Source organism: Hippopotamus amphibius, chromosome 4 (genome assembly GCF_030028045.1).
Source record: "Hippopotamus amphibius kiboko isolate mHipAmp2 chromosome 4, mHipAmp2.hap2, whole genome shotgun sequence".
Lineage (NCBI taxonomy): Eukaryota > Metazoa > Chordata > Mammalia > Artiodactyla > Hippopotamidae > Hippopotamus > Hippopotamus amphibius.
The window spans coordinates 186,098,259-186,114,617 of NC_080189.1; the positions used below are offsets into that span (position 1 = coordinate 186,098,259).

General features: G+C 59.6%; 2 protein-coding genes across 20 annotated transcripts in view; one reads left to right on the forward strand and one right to left on the reverse strand.

Annotated features, from left to right (window-relative positions):
* Positions 1-6,748, forward strand: part of KLC1 (kinesin light chain 1) — a 63,349-nt gene extending 56,601 nt beyond the window's left edge. For 11 of the 13 annotated variants that reach the window (XM_057730341.1, XM_057730344.1, XM_057730342.1 and 8 more), the window contains one exon: positions 825-3,835. In XM_057730341.1, coding sequence (XP_057586324.1) covers positions 825-935 — 111 coding nt within the window. In that variant the 3' untranslated portion in view covers positions 936-3,835. Of the gene's footprint in view, positions 1-824; positions 3,836-6,145; positions 6,219-6,439 lie in introns of those variants that run through there. The other 2 variants (XM_057730346.1, XM_057730351.1) reach the window with 2 other exon arrangements.
* Positions 3,149-16,285, reverse strand: XRCC3 (X-ray repair cross complementing 3). 7 transcript variants are annotated; one of them, XM_057730368.1, is made up of 9 exons: positions 16,148-16,285; positions 13,037-13,153; positions 12,601-12,827; positions 10,571-10,708; positions 10,131-10,343; positions 7,522-7,676; positions 5,377-5,589; positions 5,223-5,269; positions 3,149-5,138 (listed from the first exon to the last, which is right to left on the reverse strand). In XM_057730368.1, exons 2-9 carry the CDS (start codon positions 13,111-13,113, stop codon positions 4,886-4,888), a joined length of 1,323 nt encoding a protein of 440 aa, XP_057586351.1. In that variant the 5' UTR covers positions 13,114-13,153; positions 16,148-16,285; the 3' UTR covers positions 3,149-4,885. The 7 variants fall into 7 exon arrangements, with proteins under 7 accessions (XP_057586351.1, XP_057586346.1, XP_057586352.1 ...); XM_057730363.1 differs by having other exon boundaries at positions 12,601-12,839; XM_057730369.1 differs by having other exon boundaries at positions 16,133-16,160.
* Positions 16,286-16,359: the final 74 nt, after the last annotated feature.

Genomic DNA, 16,359 nt, shown 5'->3' on the forward strand with positions numbered 1-16,359 from the left:
AATTATGGGAATGCTGTGAGCATCTCAGTGTATGAATTCATGGTCTTTCAAAATACAGTGATTGACGCTTAAATATTCTGATAAAGTAATATCAGAACTTCACCCGTTATTAATTTGTATGATTTTTAGCTTCTAATAGTTTTTATAACTCATATAATGTCTATCTAAGCTGTTAATGTTTTAAAAAACTATTCAAAACTTTACTAAGTACAGTCACTTTGACACAACAATCTGTAGCACTTTGTCATCTGTCCAAGTCTCACACAAACCTGTCACCTTTGCATTTAAAACTGTTCGCATTCTGGTCTCCATCAAAAATGGCCTTTTTATTTTCCGTGTGTGACTGTCAGGGTGCGGCCAGGCCTCTGGCCTCTCCTGAGACATGGCTCAGACTGCCCGTCCCCCGGGAGCAGGTGTCCTGGTCGCCACACCTGCTAACGCAGCAGCTTTCCCAGTTGCCTCAGTCCCGCTGGTAAACTACCTGACGGTCTCGGACAGTAAGGTGTGCTGACCTCCCTCCTCACCCCCCAGCACCCTGGGGAGGCAGCTGTTCCTGGGGTGCTGTCGCCAGGCCTCTAGTTCAAAGATGCAGGGTGCTGGAGGGTGCATTCCTGGTGGTGACGATAAAAGAAACTACTTTTGTTTTTAAAAGGTCTGGAGTTGACACAGTCCTTTCGCTCCCGCTCGTTTTTTGCACACACACACCTGAGCATCAGGACTCGTGTGTGTTGACGTGAGTCGTGCAGCTGCTGTTAGTGTGAGGATTGCTGGAGGCGTGTGAGGTACTGGTTAAGAATAATTTTTCCATTTGTTTTCTCACGCAGGAACGAAATAATTGTCTGGCAGACTCGAGTGCTCTGAGCGCCAGCCACGCCAACCTGGCCCTCGGGGGTCGAGGCAGAGCTAGATTAACCCCCGAGGCTAACGAGCGATGAGACCCTCAAAGCTTGGCCAGGACCCTCCCCCCCGCAGGGCGGCCCGGGGGTCCCCTCCTTTCCTGGATGGTGACCTCCACCACCTGCTGGAGTTTTGCCCTGAATTCTGTTAAGCGGTCTGCAGCCCTAGTGGCCGAGAGCTGCCGAAGCCCAACGGAGGGACCCGGCCGGGCGCGGAGCCGGCGCAGCACCGAAGCCTGCTTTCAGTTGTAATGTGGTGCTGAGGCTGTTCATTAAGACTGGAACCCTAAGCTGCATCCTTTGAGAACAGGATCCGGTGACGTGTGGCAGCAGTGCTGGGGTTAAGCAGCAGGGGAGACGGGGTGGCTGCGAGGAGGCTCCACCCTCCTGGTCTTGTCTCAGCCCCTGTGGAGCCCGTTCCCCCCACCCCAGCCCCTGTACACTAAGCATGTGGAGATGCACGTTTTCCTTTTAAAAAGCTCTTCTTTGTAGGGTTAAGTCACACAGGGTGGTTCTGATAGAAACATTTTCTTCTCTTTTTTTTTTTCCTGATTTTGTCTGTGCCACGCAGCATGTGGGATCTTAGTTACCCAGCCAGGGATCAAACCAGTGCTCCTGCGTTGGAAGCATGGCATCTTAACCACTGGACCTCCAGGGAAGCCCCAGAAACATTTTCACACCAACCCTGAGATGTTATTCTGTAAAGGAATCCGTAAGACTTAGCTGGTAGGTTCAGAAGGTGTAATTCCAGATGACGCCGGCTGTACAAGGGCACATCCATGCTGCTGAGGTTTGAAAGAGGGTCTGGAGAGCTGTGAGCATCCTTGTGAAATGCTGCAGGTTTCGATTTTAGTTTCTCTCAGCAGAGGCGCTCCCAGCCACCTCTTCCTCACACATTGCACTGGGCCAGGCTGGTACATGGGATTGGGAACTTATAGGGGGCTTGCTGTGGAGACTGGGGGGCTCATTCTGGGGGTGCCTTTGGACTGCACGTGCCTTTCACCCCGAGTGTGGACCACAGGCTGAGGGCTGGAGGTGGCAACATACTGGGGTTTTGTTACAGCAAGGCTGGGCTTTAAATTTTGTTTAAACGTTCTTGTGATTTAATCATGGGTCACCACAGGGCACAGCTGCCGTGTCCCCTAGAGCAGGCGCCCTGACCCAGGGCTGGGGGCCCGCAAGGCTGGCAGTTCTCCTGTGGCCCGTCTCCTCTGGCCACGCTCCTTTCCTGGCCTCCTGACCCCACTTAGGTTTTGCAGGATCCAGTGGATCAGGCATTTACTCAGTGCTCTCTAGAGGCGTTTAAGAGAATCTGATGGCTTGTAAAAAAGCACTGGAAAAAGAGCAGAGCTGTGTCCCCCCGTGGGCACTGTGGCCCGTTCAGGTTTAGGTGCAGTGGGGGTGATGAGTCTGTCACATCGTCACATCGTAACCAGGAAGGGGACCAAGCTGTCCCAGCTCCACCTTCCGCTACATTGAAGTTTCCTCCCAGCCACAGAGCTGATACAGGACATCTGAAAGCCACCCAGTTTCCCTTAGTGACAGTTATCTCTGGAAAAACAAAGGGCATTTAGAAAGAATAAACATGGGGCTGAGAACTGAATTTTAAGCTCCCAGTTGGTGAAAACAGACCTTCTTTGCAGGGGCGTTAGTTGAACCTGGCCTGGCTTTGAGCCCTCTGGCCCTGGTTCCCTGAGGGCTGTGGTGGCTTTCACAAGGCCACGTGGAGACAGTGTTTGGGGTAAGAGAGGCTGGAGGGCCTTCCTGAAGCCAGGTTGTAAAAGCCTTTGTGTTTCAGAGGGGATGCTGCCAGGGAATTTACAGTTTCTGAGTTTTGAACTTGTATGGAGATGGAGATGAACCAGGGGTCAGGATTTTAACATTCCCAGCGAGCAGCTGGTGGTTTCTTTTCCTGGTGAGAGGACCCTGGAGGGCAAGCACCCATTCCTGCATCGTTTCTGTCAAGCTGGACTGCTGGCCAGAGGGGGGACAGGCAGTGGAGGAGCTGAGTGTCTGCGTGAGTGAGTAGAAGGGTGTGTCCCAGGGCAGAGGGCGTGGGGAGCAGGGCCTTCCAACCCTCCTGCGCCCCTCTGGGTGCGCCCCTGGGGCGAGGGAGCCGCTGGTCCCCATGCTGCAGGGATTCAGACAGTTGTTTTCTGAAACTTTAATATTTGATGAGAAGGCTTCAAGGAATATCATGTAATGGTCTTTATAGTAAAACAGAAGTATTGCTAAGGATTCAGAGTTGACAGTTTGTAGCACTTGTTATAACTTTATAGAATGTTCTGGGGAAGGGACGTTACATCTGTATGAGGCCAACTTTTGGTATGTTTACATCTGTGCCTGGTTTTGAATGAAGTGCCGTGTGGTCGTGGGGTTTCTGGAAAGTAAAGCAGCACTCGACAGCACCAACCAGAGGCTCAAGTCAGCTACGTGAGCTGTGGTTGGGCTGGTACGTGAAGACGTGTGCGCGGTTTCAGCTTAGGTCCCCGGCATGACAGGGGGACCCAGGTAGTTTATACAGTGGTGTGGCGCTACCCCTTGGGGGTCACAGGCCGGTGAGGACCGTCCGGCTGTCCCTGGGGCATGCGCTGGGGGATGGGATTAGTTGAGAGGCCGGGGAAAGGCAGGGTGGGCACTCCCCTGGGACTTGTCAGTGTTCCTGAGACATGGAGAGGAAGCCCCACTGCAGAATCCTGGGGCCCTTGGTGGGAGGGCACCCCCAACGGCCTGTCAGCCTGGTGGGCAGGTGCGGCCACCCAGGGGCTGTGTGTGCGTGTGCTTGTGCTGGTCTGCACCTCTGCAAGGGGTCTGCTGTGCAACGTGCCTTCTGTCTTGGAGCGATAGTTTTCTTTTCTCACTGTTGGTGTGACTTGCCTAGGAAATCTTTTGGAACTGTTTAACTTACAAAAATAAAGTGTTTTATTTTCTGTTGTAAAGTCCTTGTACTTTTGCGGAAAGGCTCTTCTGTGAAACTCCAACCCTAAAAGAGCCTCTTCCTGTCTGACATGTGTCATGCCATCTGCTTAGGGTCACTGACTCTGCAAGCACGCTGACTCTGCAAGCACATCCCCCTGTCCTAGGAGAATGCACAGAGTGTGCGCCCGAGGGCGGGACTTACGGCCCCGCCCCAGGGAGCCTGGGCCCAGTGTCCATCTGGCTCCTGGAACTGTGGGAGGTGACAGGACCGCCCCCAGGGCTGTGAGGACAGTGCCTGGCAGAGGGCAAGCGCTGGGAAGGGTCCACGGCTGCTTTGCCGGGCAGCGCAGTGGAGGCGGGCAGAGGTGCGGCGACCATGGGGTGAAGAGGACGCAGCCCTGCCTGTGTGGTCACCGTTATGTCCTGTGGTGACTGTGGGGCCTCATGCTGCCTTGACCAGATGTTCAGATTCTGGAGCTTGTGGCTAGATACAGCAGGACCCTGGCCGATGGGAGGTCCCGCGGTCTATGCAGAAGTAAGCCCCCTTGCTCCCTGGATGCCACGGCCACGCCTGGAGGAGGCACTGAGGGCCCAGTGGGATGTGCTGTCCTTTCTGAATAGTCCAGAACGGATTTCCTGGCAGATGTGGCTGGTGGCAGAGGCAGCGCAGAATTAACAGCTCCCCACTGCCAACACCTCTCCTGGACCCTGTGGCCTGCAGTGTGTTCACTGTGTGCCAGGCTGGGGGCGTGTGTGTGCGCGCGCTCTGGGGTCCAGGAGCCAACACCCCGACCACAGGGTGAGGACGGCTATGGGGGGGCTTGTCTTGACCTCCATCTCACTGCGGCCTGACACGTGGGTGTTGGGAGCTTTCAGAAGGGGATGCACAACCTGTGGGGTCCAGGGGGAGACTCCCATCGGGCAGGGGTCCCGGGGCCAGAGAAGGCTGTGGGCCCGCATCTGGGCGGGAGCTGATGTAGGCACGGGAGGGAGGGAAAGCCAGCTTCCCGGAGGCAGGGGGTTGTGGGGGGTGCAGAGGGCTTTCCAGGCACCTCCCGCAGCCCCGGTGCTCAAGGAGACAGTAACTGGGTGGAGGGCGTCGCGTCCGTGGGACTCGGTCCGGGCGTGCCCCGCACCCCCTCGGCGGTGACCGTGTAGGAACAGGACGAGGGCGGCAGGTGTGGGGCGGAGGTCACCCTGAGGGTGCGGCTGGGAGGGGTGCACACGGCCTCCTCAGGGCGCTGCCGCTCGGCCATCAGCCTCACCAGGAGCTGGTTGGACCAGGTTATTCCCAGGGCTGGAGACACCCGCTCTCCCCCGACACTGAAAAACAGCCCAGGTGTCACGTGTTACGTGTGAAACTGCGGACCCGCCACCAGCCTCCTGCCCTCGGGGCTCCCCGCTCACCCGGGCGGCCCTGCTGCCGGGCCCCGCTCCTCCGTGGCCTCCGTCACCTGGAAGGTCCAGATCATCGGGGTCAGTGGCGGTGAGGACCCCGGCCCCGCCCCACTGGCCTCACCCTCCCTGAGCCTGGAGCCCTGGGGGCGGGGAGGGGGGGTACCTGGTTGATGCACAGCACGGGGCTCCGGAAAGCGCAGCTCAGCCGCCGCAGCTCGGCCCCCAGCGCTTGCAGACGCCGGGCCCTGAGGGCTGAGGCCGCCCCATCAAACTCACAGCGGAACGGGGCGGCCACGGAGTCGATGACCACCAGGCGGGCCATGCCCCGCGACAGCAGCACAGGCACCTTCTGGCTCACACACTCCAGCAGGGTGTCCTGGAAGCCGAGGGGAGGTGGCCGTCACCACCATGCAGGGGACCCCTCACATCCTTCCCATCCTGTTTCCCAAGTTCCTGGAGGCCTGCTCCCCACCCCTCGGCCCTGGGCCATCACAGTGAACAGGCCCCTCCCCTTCCGTGGCCCCCATGCTGGGCACTGGCCGCCTGGACCCGGTCATATTGCCAAGGCTGACCTGTCACCACCACGGTCACCGGGACTGCCCAGCCCCACCCAGTGGAGGGGGCAGGGACCCGAGTCTGTCTTGCATCCAATGTTGCCTCCAATGTGGAGACCCCCAGGCTGTGCCTAGCTGCGCACGAGGAGGCCACGCGGGGACCAGAGTGGGGGCTGCAGGTGCCCCCGGGCCAGCCCCGCCCATCCTCCAAGTGCCCTCCCTGTGCACCGAGCAGCCCTGCCCCTTGGGGCCACGTCGCCCTGCCCGCCTGGACGCTCAGGCCCAGTGCCCAGCAGCCACCCAGGGCCATTCCATCTAGAACTGCTAAGAGCTGTGGAGTGTCTGGCATGAAATCCAACTCTGTGCTTAACTCTCCAGGGCGTCTCCAGCAGAGCCTCTTTCCGTGGAAAACGACAGCAGCAGCAGCGGCCTGGAGGACGCGAACCTTAACGTGAGTCCTGCCCCCCTTCCCGTCACCGCAGGCAGCGCTGGGGCACCGGGGTGCAGAAGCGTCAGGCCCTGGTCTGCACCTCTGGCCTCCCTCTGGCAGGGCCCCCCCCGTCTCTGGGCAGACACCAGTGGAGGGGCGGGGGCCTCCTCCACCAGAGCTGTTTCCAGAACAAAACTCAGGAAGGCCACCGCCCGGCTCTGACCCACTGCCTCCTTTTGCAGTGAAGCTGCACTGGCCCTGGAAGAACAGGGACGGCGCTGCTTGTGTGTCCAGAGGGCCCTGTGACAGCCAGGGGACCGTCGCGAGGCTGGAGGGCCCGGAGCGGGGAGCCTGCGGCACTAACCCGTCCCTCCTGCATCCATGCGCCCTGAGCGCCGTCCGTACTAACCAGCAGGGCGCACTCGCCCGCAAAGCCAGGGCCACGCCGGCCCCTAGAGGATGGCCGCCTGCGTCCCGAGCCCGCCTGGGCTCGCGCGCACTGCTCACCGTGTCACTCCCCCGCGCTATGTGTGATACTGTACTGTAAATTTTTTAAAAATTAAAAGTTTACACATCTCATCCTTCACTTGGAATTCTTTCTACAACGACTGTTAAGCGGGGGAAGGGCCCAGGCAGGTGGCCGTACGGACTCACCCTTGGCACCCTGGTCTGTCCCGTCTCCCGTCTCCCTTCTGAAGCCTTTGCTTCGTCGCTCAGCCCCAAAAATGACCTCGGCTGGCTGTCCCCCCACCGCCTGCCCCGGTGCAGGAGGGGGGCCACCGCCCTCTGTGCTCCCACCGCTACCCGCCCAAGGGGAGGGCGTGCGCCCTGGGGACGGCTTCCAGAGGTGGGGTCACCCCCGCGGCCCAGCCAGGCACAGTCAGCAATCTGAGGGAGCTCGTGCAGGCTGGGGGCCCACGGCCTCGACCAGGGGGCTCTCCCGCGTTTCAGAGGCAGAGGTGACACCCCACATGGCTCCCCCGTCCGGACAGCCGGTCCTGTCCTTTGGGCAGTGGTCAGCTCTGCGGCTGGGTGAACAGGAGCCTGCGGCGCTTGCCCCGTTGGGGCCTTTTCTAGGGGATGGAAGGGCTTGTCTGGGGCAGGAGGTGGCATGTCAGGTGCTCTCCCTTCTCTGCTCTCCTGTGGTAAGGGTGACAGAAACACACAGGATACCCAGTTCGGCCCGAGTCCAGGTACCGAGTGACGCCGGCCTGAGCGTGACACATGGTCCCCAGCACAGGACTCGCCGCAGGCAGGCACCGGGGCCTGACCGCAGGGGGTGTGCCCGGTCCGCCCGCCCAGCAGCGTCCCCTCAGACACTCACCACGTCGGCCGCGTGCTCGATGAAGATCTGGTGGCCAAACTTGATCTTCCTGACCACATCCCCCGGGACATCTGCCCGCAGGCGCTGCTGCTGGGCTATGAGCTGCTGCAGACGCCGGCTGGGGAAGGCGTCCTCTGTGCACACGTACACGGCCCCTGCGAAGCCACGGCTCGGTGAGTGGCTGCAGGGTGGCCTCAGACCGCCCGCCCCAAGGCGAACGGCCCCCTCCTTCCTGCCCTGCCCCTCGCGGGCCTGCCCCTCCGAGCCAGCGTGGGGGCCTGCTGACGGGACAGCGCCCTGTGGGTCTGTGCCCTGGGCCGCCTCCAGTGAGAGCACGTGGGACGATCGGGGGCTCCGGGCTTTCGGAAGCACCCCCTCCCGCAGACACAAGGGAGATGCCCCTCCCAGGCCCTATTGGTCTGACGTTCTCTCAATTCCACGGTCAAGGCTCCTCCTATGGTTCTGGGCTGTGCGCTGGTAACTGGCTTTCCTGTGCCTGGAAAAGCCAGTAAACAAAACACAGGTGATGCATCCCCAGGGGCCTGGAACCCGCACCCGCAGATACAGCCCGAGTCCCGCAGCTGAAAAGAACCAGGGGCCACTGATTCTCAACCAAGTCCCCAGGACAATTCAGTGGAGAAAGATTCTAACAAATGGTGCTGGGACAGGTAAACCCTCATCTCACACCATACGTGAAAACTAAATCACAGCGGATCAAATATAAGAGCCCAAACCATGAAACTCTTAGATGAGAACGCAGGGGTAAACCTTAGTGCTCTGAGTCAGGCAGTGGACCCTCAGATATGACACCAAAAGCACAAGCAAGAAACGACAGTTAAATTGGACATCATCAGAGTGAAAACTGCTTCAAAGGACACCATCGAGAAAGTGAGAAGACAGCTTACAGAAAGAGAAAACACTTCAAATTGTTCATCTGCTAAGAGTCTAGGATCCAGATTATATAAAGATCTCCTACAACTCCACCACAAAAAGACAACTCAAGCGTTCAAATGGGCAAAAGATCTGAAGAGACACTTCAGAGACACACGAATGAGCCGCAGCACGTGAGGAGATGTCAACGTCACGAGGGGGACGCGGTCAGCGCCGGGGGAGCCACCCACGCCGGCAGCAGGAGGACAGCGTTGGCTCAGACGTGGGGGGACTGGAACTGCCTACATCGTTCATGGGAAGGAAAATGGTGCAGCTGCTGCTGAGAACAGGCTGGCGGGTCCCCAGAAAGTGAAACACGGAGCTACCACATGAGCCAGCAATCCCACTCCTAGGTGTCCCCCCAGATCCACGTACGAACAAAAGGTGTGGACAACCCACGTGGCTGTCAGAGGATGAAAGGGTAAGTGGTCTGCGCACACGGTGGACACAGGAATGAAGGACTGACACACACTCTGATGGGGGTGAAAGGGCACATTTGCACGATCCCATTTACCTGAAATGTACAGAACAGGCGAATCCAGAGACAGGAAGCAGGTGGGTGGCTGCCATGGGCTGGGGGAGGGGAGAGCAGGGAGTGACTGCTCACGGGGACAGGGCTTCTTTCTGGGGTGATGAAATATTCTAAGACTAGATCGTAGCGACTGGTGCACAACTTTGTGAAAATGCTAAAAACCACTGAATTGTACACTTTAAGAATGAATTTTCTCATATGGGATTACATCTCAATGTTAAGTAAAGAAGAAAGGCCTGGACTTCCCTGGTGGCGCAGTGGTTAAGAATCTGCCTGCCAATGCAGGGGACACGGGTTCCATCCCTGGGCCGGGAAGATCCCACATGCTGTGGAGCAACTAAGCCCATGCGCCACAACTACTGAGCCTGCACTCTAGAGCCCATGAGCCACAACTGTTGAGCCTGTGTGCCACAACTACTGAAGCCCATGTGCCCAGAGCCCATGCTCCGCAACAAGAGAAGCCCCTGCTCGCCACAACTAGAGAAAGCCCGTGCGCAGTAACGAAGACCCAACACAGCCCTCCCCACACACAAAATAAAAAAGAAGAAGAAGGGCCTGTGGTCTGGCCGAGTGCTGCCTGAGCCCCATCAGGGCTCCCAGGGCCACGGGGAGCCTCCCGTTCCTCTCATCACATCTGTCACTGCACAGCAGGGAGGGGACCCGGAGAAGAGCCAGCAGCGCCCACACCACATCATCGCACCCTCTTTGTGAGAGTGTAGCTTCCATTTTGACCTGATTCTGTCTTGAGAGGATTTCAGACTTGGAGAAGAGATGCAAGACGGAAGGAACGCCACGGTCTGACCCTCCTCAACCTTCCCTGGCACGTCCGAGACCCTTCCCGGGGCGGGGCTGTCTGGGGAGCCCCCGTGTGGGCCAGGCCACGGCAGGGCCTTTACCGAGTCACCCTGGGCTGGCTCCGTCCCCGCTCGGCCAGGCCCCGGGGCTCTGCGCTCAGCAGGCAAGGGGCTCCCTCCCACCGAGGGGCCCCTGGCCCCCCTCACTCTGCTGAGGCAGGAATCGCAGAGCAAGTGTGGAGAGACAGGAACTGTGGGAAACGGCCCCAGGGGCAGCCTCTGACCTTGACGGGAGGTGCCCGTGAGCCACCAGGTCAGGACCCCCGCCTGCCCCTCCGAGGGGCCGCACTCACCTGCCCCCAGGCCTCCGTGCCGCCGCGGGAGCTGCACGGCCAGGCAGAGCTGCAGCGCCAGCTGGGTCTTCCCGGTGGAGCTGCGTCCGGCCAGCTCGGTGATGCCGTCCAGGGGCAGCCCGCCCCGGAGCAGCCTGTCCAGCACGGGGCAGCCCAGGCTCAGGCGCTGGTGCTGCTCGGGGAACTGCTCTTTCTGCCGGAGCAGGTGGAGCGCTGGGTTGAGGGGGGGAAAGACAGGTGAGCGGAGCCCCCTCCCCCGGCCGATGCCATGGCCCTGCTGGCCAGGAGGCCCCTGGGGCTGCAGCGCCTCGGCCCCTGGGCTCTGGGCTCACTCCTGCACCCCTTGCCCCCCTCGTCTGGCCCAAGAACCGTCCCCCGCAGCCTGGAGCGGCAGAGGGGACAGGGAGGGGGCTCCAGCCAAACCCCAGGGCAGCGGGCACCTGTGCAGACGCTGTTTCCCCGCAGCTGCGAGGAGGCCGCCCTCAGCAAGTGCTGCACGTCAGGGCCTGAGAGGCGGGTCAGTCTCTGAAGGTCTGGTCCGGAAAGATGCAGAACCTCCTTTACTGACCTCAGTTTGGCTGAAATTATAGAATCAATTACAGGACGAGGTCAGACATGGTGGTGCACGGTGACACAGCAGGGCCAAGTGTCCTCCAGTTCTGGTGACCGGGTGGGCAGGCGCCAGTCCACCTGCTTCCTGAAGTTGCAGGGACCCCTGCACAGAACATGACCATGATGGGACAGGAAGGAAGGGACCTGGGGAGGCCGGATGCACGGAGGGGCCTCTCCCCAGTGTCCGGAGTAGTGGCCTCCGCCTGGTCCCTCGCCCACCCGGACACATCTCCCAAGACAGGCCTGCGTGTGCACAGCCAGGGAGGGGCTGCAGGAAGGGGCCCAAACGAATGTCCCCTGAACCAGGCCGTGGGATGGCCAGTGGCGTGCACAGAGGAAATGGGAGTCGGCACACTGGTGGCAGCACTGGGGGAGAGTTGAGGGGGCGAATGGCCCGAGGGAGCTGCTGTTTTGGGAGGAGAGTGAGCAATTTGAGCTTAGATCAGTGTATTACTTTTCAAACTAGTAGAAAGAAAAAAATATGCTAAATATATATCGAACGTGGTGGCACAGTGGTGAAGAATCTGCCTACCAAGGCAAGGGATACGGGCTCGATCCCTGGGGAAGATCCCACATGCTGTGGAGCAACTAAGCCCACGTGCCACAACTCCTGAGCCCACGTGCCTAGAGCCCGTGCTCTGCAACAGAGAAGCCACTGCAATGAGGAGCCCGTGCACCACCACGAAGAGTAGGCCCTTCTCGCCACAACTAGAGAAAGCCTGCGTGCAGCAACGAAGACCCAACGCAGCAAAAAAAAAGACACACACACACACACACACATCCAATCAATCCAGAGAAAGACATAAAATAAAAACAACACAAAAAAGAAACAGGATGAATAGCACAGTATAATAAGGAAGAATTAAACACAAGTTTATCAGGATTACTGAAATACGTATGCACCGAATGCTTTAGTTAAAAAACAAAGACTGGATCAAGGGGAAAGACAGAACTGCTGCTGTGCCCTCAGGGTGGAAGAGCAGGATGGCATCCACTGCCCAGCCCCGCGTGCACTCAGGGCTCCCGTCACCTGCTAATGAGCATCCCTAACAGGCACCCCAGGAGACAGGATGGAGGGGGTGCAGGGCTCCAGCCGGGCTGTGGAGGAGCGGTGCAGCCTGGGGACAGACGTGCCCCGACCCCCGCAGAAGCGGCGGGCTGGCCAACCCTTTGAGCATTTAGAAAAGAGCCACTGGTGCCTGACAAACCTACAGCAACATGTGGGAATAGGCAGAAATGCCTAGGAAATGCGGCACATGAAAAAAGGAGGCAACCACTAACTTTGGGGGGAAAACCAAAGATGGTACAAGAAAGGAGACAGTCATAACCCCAGGTTCAGTGACAGCCATTATGTCCCCAGTCACAACTCTGATGGCTAATGTGACCCAAACTGTGTTCCTACTGTGGGGGGAGGGGGGGAGGAAGTGGGGGCACACAGGGCACAAGCAAGCCAACCCCCACCCCCAAAACAGGAGGCCTGTGAGGAATCACGACACAAACACAGCAGCATAAGCACACTGGTGAGAAACCCAGATGTAAGTACAAAAAAATGCTGAAAGACTCATAAGTGGTAAATAGTTCCATTTCACTTTTTAGACGGTATTCATTTACTGCTGTGATGAAAATGAAATTAACTTAAAAAAAGTCCTTTCAGTTAAAAACACACAGACACAACTGAAAAAGCTGCAGCACATTCCAGCATCAGGTTGCTGATCAGGGCCAGTCGTCCTGGGATCAGTAAGCAGAGGGTTGCCGAGGCTCGGACGGGCAACCTCGTAAACCTGTTCTACCTGAAGTGCGTATTTAGGTATGTTCACACTTTCACACAATCATTTGATATAAATATCACCCAACACACCTTTCTTAACTGCAGCAATAATTCTGGGATTCAGGTCCAACTGATCCAAATCCAGGTCTCTAGCGGGGTGACCAGGCACGGGTGGCTGCCCAGGGATACACGTTCCAACGCGCTGCCACCCCTCGAGCAGCCCGGAAGCGCGTGCAGCGCAGTGGCCGAGTCCGGTGCGCAGTCCCCTTGGTGACAGGGCTGCACCATCAGCCCCGAGCTCGAGAGGCTTCACTGTCCTGGAAACAGCACTAAGATGACGCCTGTGTCAGGGCGCCTGCTCGGTGACCCGGGAGGCAGCCCTCAACCCACACGCAGGCGCATCTAAGGAAGCCCCAGCCCTCCCGCGTTCTGCAGGTCAGCCCGCATCATCCCCTGCAGAAAGCGGGAGAAACCGGCTGTGTCCCAGCCCCACGCCCCCCAGGCCAGGCGCCCTGCCCTGACCCACCTCTCTGGGGCGAGGCTGCCTGGTACAGCTGGAGGCCCCTGCGCGCTGGGCTCACCCGAGTGAGGTCTGCTTTGCATTCTCCGGTGTGAGTTTCCTTAAGTGTGTCTCCATGGGGATCTGGAAAGAGCGGAAGGCGACCTGGGATCCCGTGGGACGCCCTGGAGGTCAGAACCGCTGTGACCACCGAGCTGGTCCAGTAGAGAACAGCGGATGCTGTGCCTGGCCCAGCCAGCAGCCCGCCCTCCCCTGCCGGCAGGGGCTGCAGTGACGCCCAGGCTGCAGCCACTCAGCTGAGGCTGGGCTCACTGTCCAGCAGCAGCCGCAGGGCCCGCGCCCCTGGTGGCTCCCAAAGCTGGCGGGAGGCCGCACAGCAGCGCACTTGGCCTTCCGCGCTCAGGACACGGATGACACGGACGGTATCAAGTTGTTCTGGAAGCTTCAAAAACCAGGCCACCACACCCCCTGGTCCGCAGCCTGGTCAGGGAGACACAGGTCTGGCAGGGGCGAGGGCTGGGCCGCCCAGAACCCACATGCCGCATCTCAGGGTGGCTCCAGGCCCCCCGAGACAGCTGCTGGGAGCGGGGCACGAGGCTCCGGGGCCCCCAGTCCGGGCAGGGGTTCTCCCAGCCAGCAGGCTGCTCCCACGTCTGCTGGTGCAGAGGGCTCCCGGGCCAGCTGCTCAGGGCAGGGCTGACAGGAATCACTGCTGAGGCTGAGGGAGGGAGACACCGAGGCCCCCAGGACGGCACACCAGAGTAGAAGGGGGCGGCCTGAGTGCGGGGCCCAGTAGCACCTGCATAAGGCGGCGAGAGGATGTTGAGTAGCTTGGAGCGTGCCTGAGGCCGTGTGGGAGACACCGGGCATTAGACATCTGGACGGAATACCAGCCTGGGCTTGCAAATTCTAGAGAAAGTGCTTGTGTTCTTCCCCTGGACTCGCGGGAAGCCCCCCGGGGTAGGCCCTGGAGGGGCACGACGAGCGGGCTGGGGTCTGGATTCTGAATGACCGGGAGAGGTGCCTGTATGTAAAGCTCCGATTCTGACGAGCAGCTGGACACGGGGCGGAAAACCACTGGGTGACCAGCCGCAGGGCCTCAAGCGCCTGTGGTGGGGGTCTGGGCCCCCGGAAGCAGAGTGCCCACTGATGGACACTGACCCAGGAGCTGGATCAAGCGCCCCAGGCGGGGGCCCTGCTCCCCCACCTCCCTGAGGAGCCAGAGTGAACCTTCCAGGCCGTGCTTCTCCAGCTGGGACAGGTGCGTGCCCGGGCGGCGCCCAGCAGTGGGCACGGGGCGGACCTCGACTGGCCGAGCAGCTGGCGGAGCCTCTGCGTGCAGGCACCCTTTCAGGGGGACAGGCAGCAGCGGGGGCTGCGGGGTGAGCACGCAGGCGCCCAAACTCGAGACTTCGAGGAAAGTCCAGCTACTTCCTTCCCTGAGCCTTCCCAGGCGGAATCACTCTGTGTGTCTCTGGGGCACTCAGGCGGCCTGAGGACCCCTGCGGCGCCAACACACGCTGGTGGGGCCACAGTGGACGGGCCTACCTCCAACTCTGGGGGCAATATTCAGGTTTCTGGTGGCTTTAGTTAACTCACACTAAGGATTTAAGGGGAGGGGCTTCCCTGGTGGCGCAGTGGTTAAGAATCCGGCTGCTAATGCAGGGGACACGGGTTTGATCCCTGATTTGGGAAGGTTCCCACATGCCACGGAGCAACTAAGTCCGAGCGCCTAGAGCCCGCGCTCTGCAACAAGAGAAGCCACCACAATGAGAAGCCTGTGCACTGCAATGAAGAGTAGCCTCCGCTCTCTGCAACTAGAGAAAGCCTGTGTGCAGCAATGGAGACCCAACGCAGCTCCCCGCCAAAAAATTAAAAAAATAAAAATAAAAAAGAAATTCTGTTCCATTAAACTTAAGAAGTTATGTTTCTGTATGTAAAAAAAAGACAAGAGAGAATGAGGGAAGATCTTCTTTCAAAACTAATGCACTAAAATAAACGCGTTCAGGGCCTCTTCCACTCAACTCTGTTCCATGAGGTACCTACCAGACAGCCACCCAGAGGAACCTGAGGCTTGGGCGGGGCGCGAGGAGCCCTGGAGGAGATGGCAGGCCAAATCCCACACACTGAAACTGTTATTCTTTCTTTTGCCAAGTTCGGAGCTAAATTCAGGCAAAGTACATACAGCTCCACTGATGTTGCCCTAAAATTACCAAAGGTAATGAAAGCTCCAGGGCTGACATTTATCAAACACTTAGTCTCTTCCGAGCGTGTGACAGGTATGAACTCAAACTTCGCACCAGCAATATTACAACTCCCATTTTGCTGGTGAGAAAACAGAAACACAGAGTGGTTAAGTGACAAGCTTAAGGTCACACAGCCAGCAAGTGGCTGGCCTGCAATGCAGGTCCAGGCTGCGTGCTCTAAGCCCCTGACCCAAATTAGCCTGATTACACGGCCCACCTGCTAACAAATCCAAAGGGAATCGTTTGGTCTCCATACTCTGCAGAACTCGGTTATCCAGAGCTGACGTGCCCCAGGTTTGGGGGGGGGGGGGCGTCCAGCCCTGTTGGGAGCAGCCCACTCTCAAAGCTGGGCATCTTCCCGCGCTCCCCCTCCCGCAAAGGGCGCCAACGAGCACTCCTTTATTCTAGGGCTGCTGGGTGGCCACACAGGTCCTCCCCGCCCGGGTCACCGCTGTGCTTGCTCCAGCACTGGCCAGCCTGCACTTCCGGCCCCCCTCCCTTCTCAGGACCCTCTTCCTGCTCTGGGGACCTCTTAGCCCCGGCGGCTCTGAGCTCTCCCCACGCCCCCAGACCTGGGCGTCCAGCAGACCCCGGCCTGGCCGTCCTGATGGAGCAGGGCGCCCCGCAGACGCCCCTCGCCACCCGCGCACAGCTGCTCCGCCCCCCGGGCGCTCCACCTCCGAGGCTGTCCGCCCGCCGCCCCTGACCGCACCCTCTGCCGCCGCGCTCCACGGCCCCAGGACTGCTGACACAGCCCAAGCTGGCGCTCCCGCCCCAGCCCCGCACGCCAGCCCGCGCGGGCCCTGCCCGGGGCTCCCTCCCAGCCCTAGGCCCGGAGACCGCCCCGCGCCCTCACCTCGCGCGCCCTCACCTCGCGCGCCCTCCGCACGCTCCTTCGCGCTGCCCCGCCCCCCGCAGCCTCCTCTTCCAATGAGCACCGGGCGCCCCGCGCCGGACACACCAATCGGAGAGAAAGCGGCGCCCACGTCGCAGAAGAGTTGGCCAATCCAAAGTCTCAGTAGCCCCTAGGGGGCGGAGCGTGCGCGGACTGGCCCTCACTGCCCATTGGTGGCCGATCGCAGG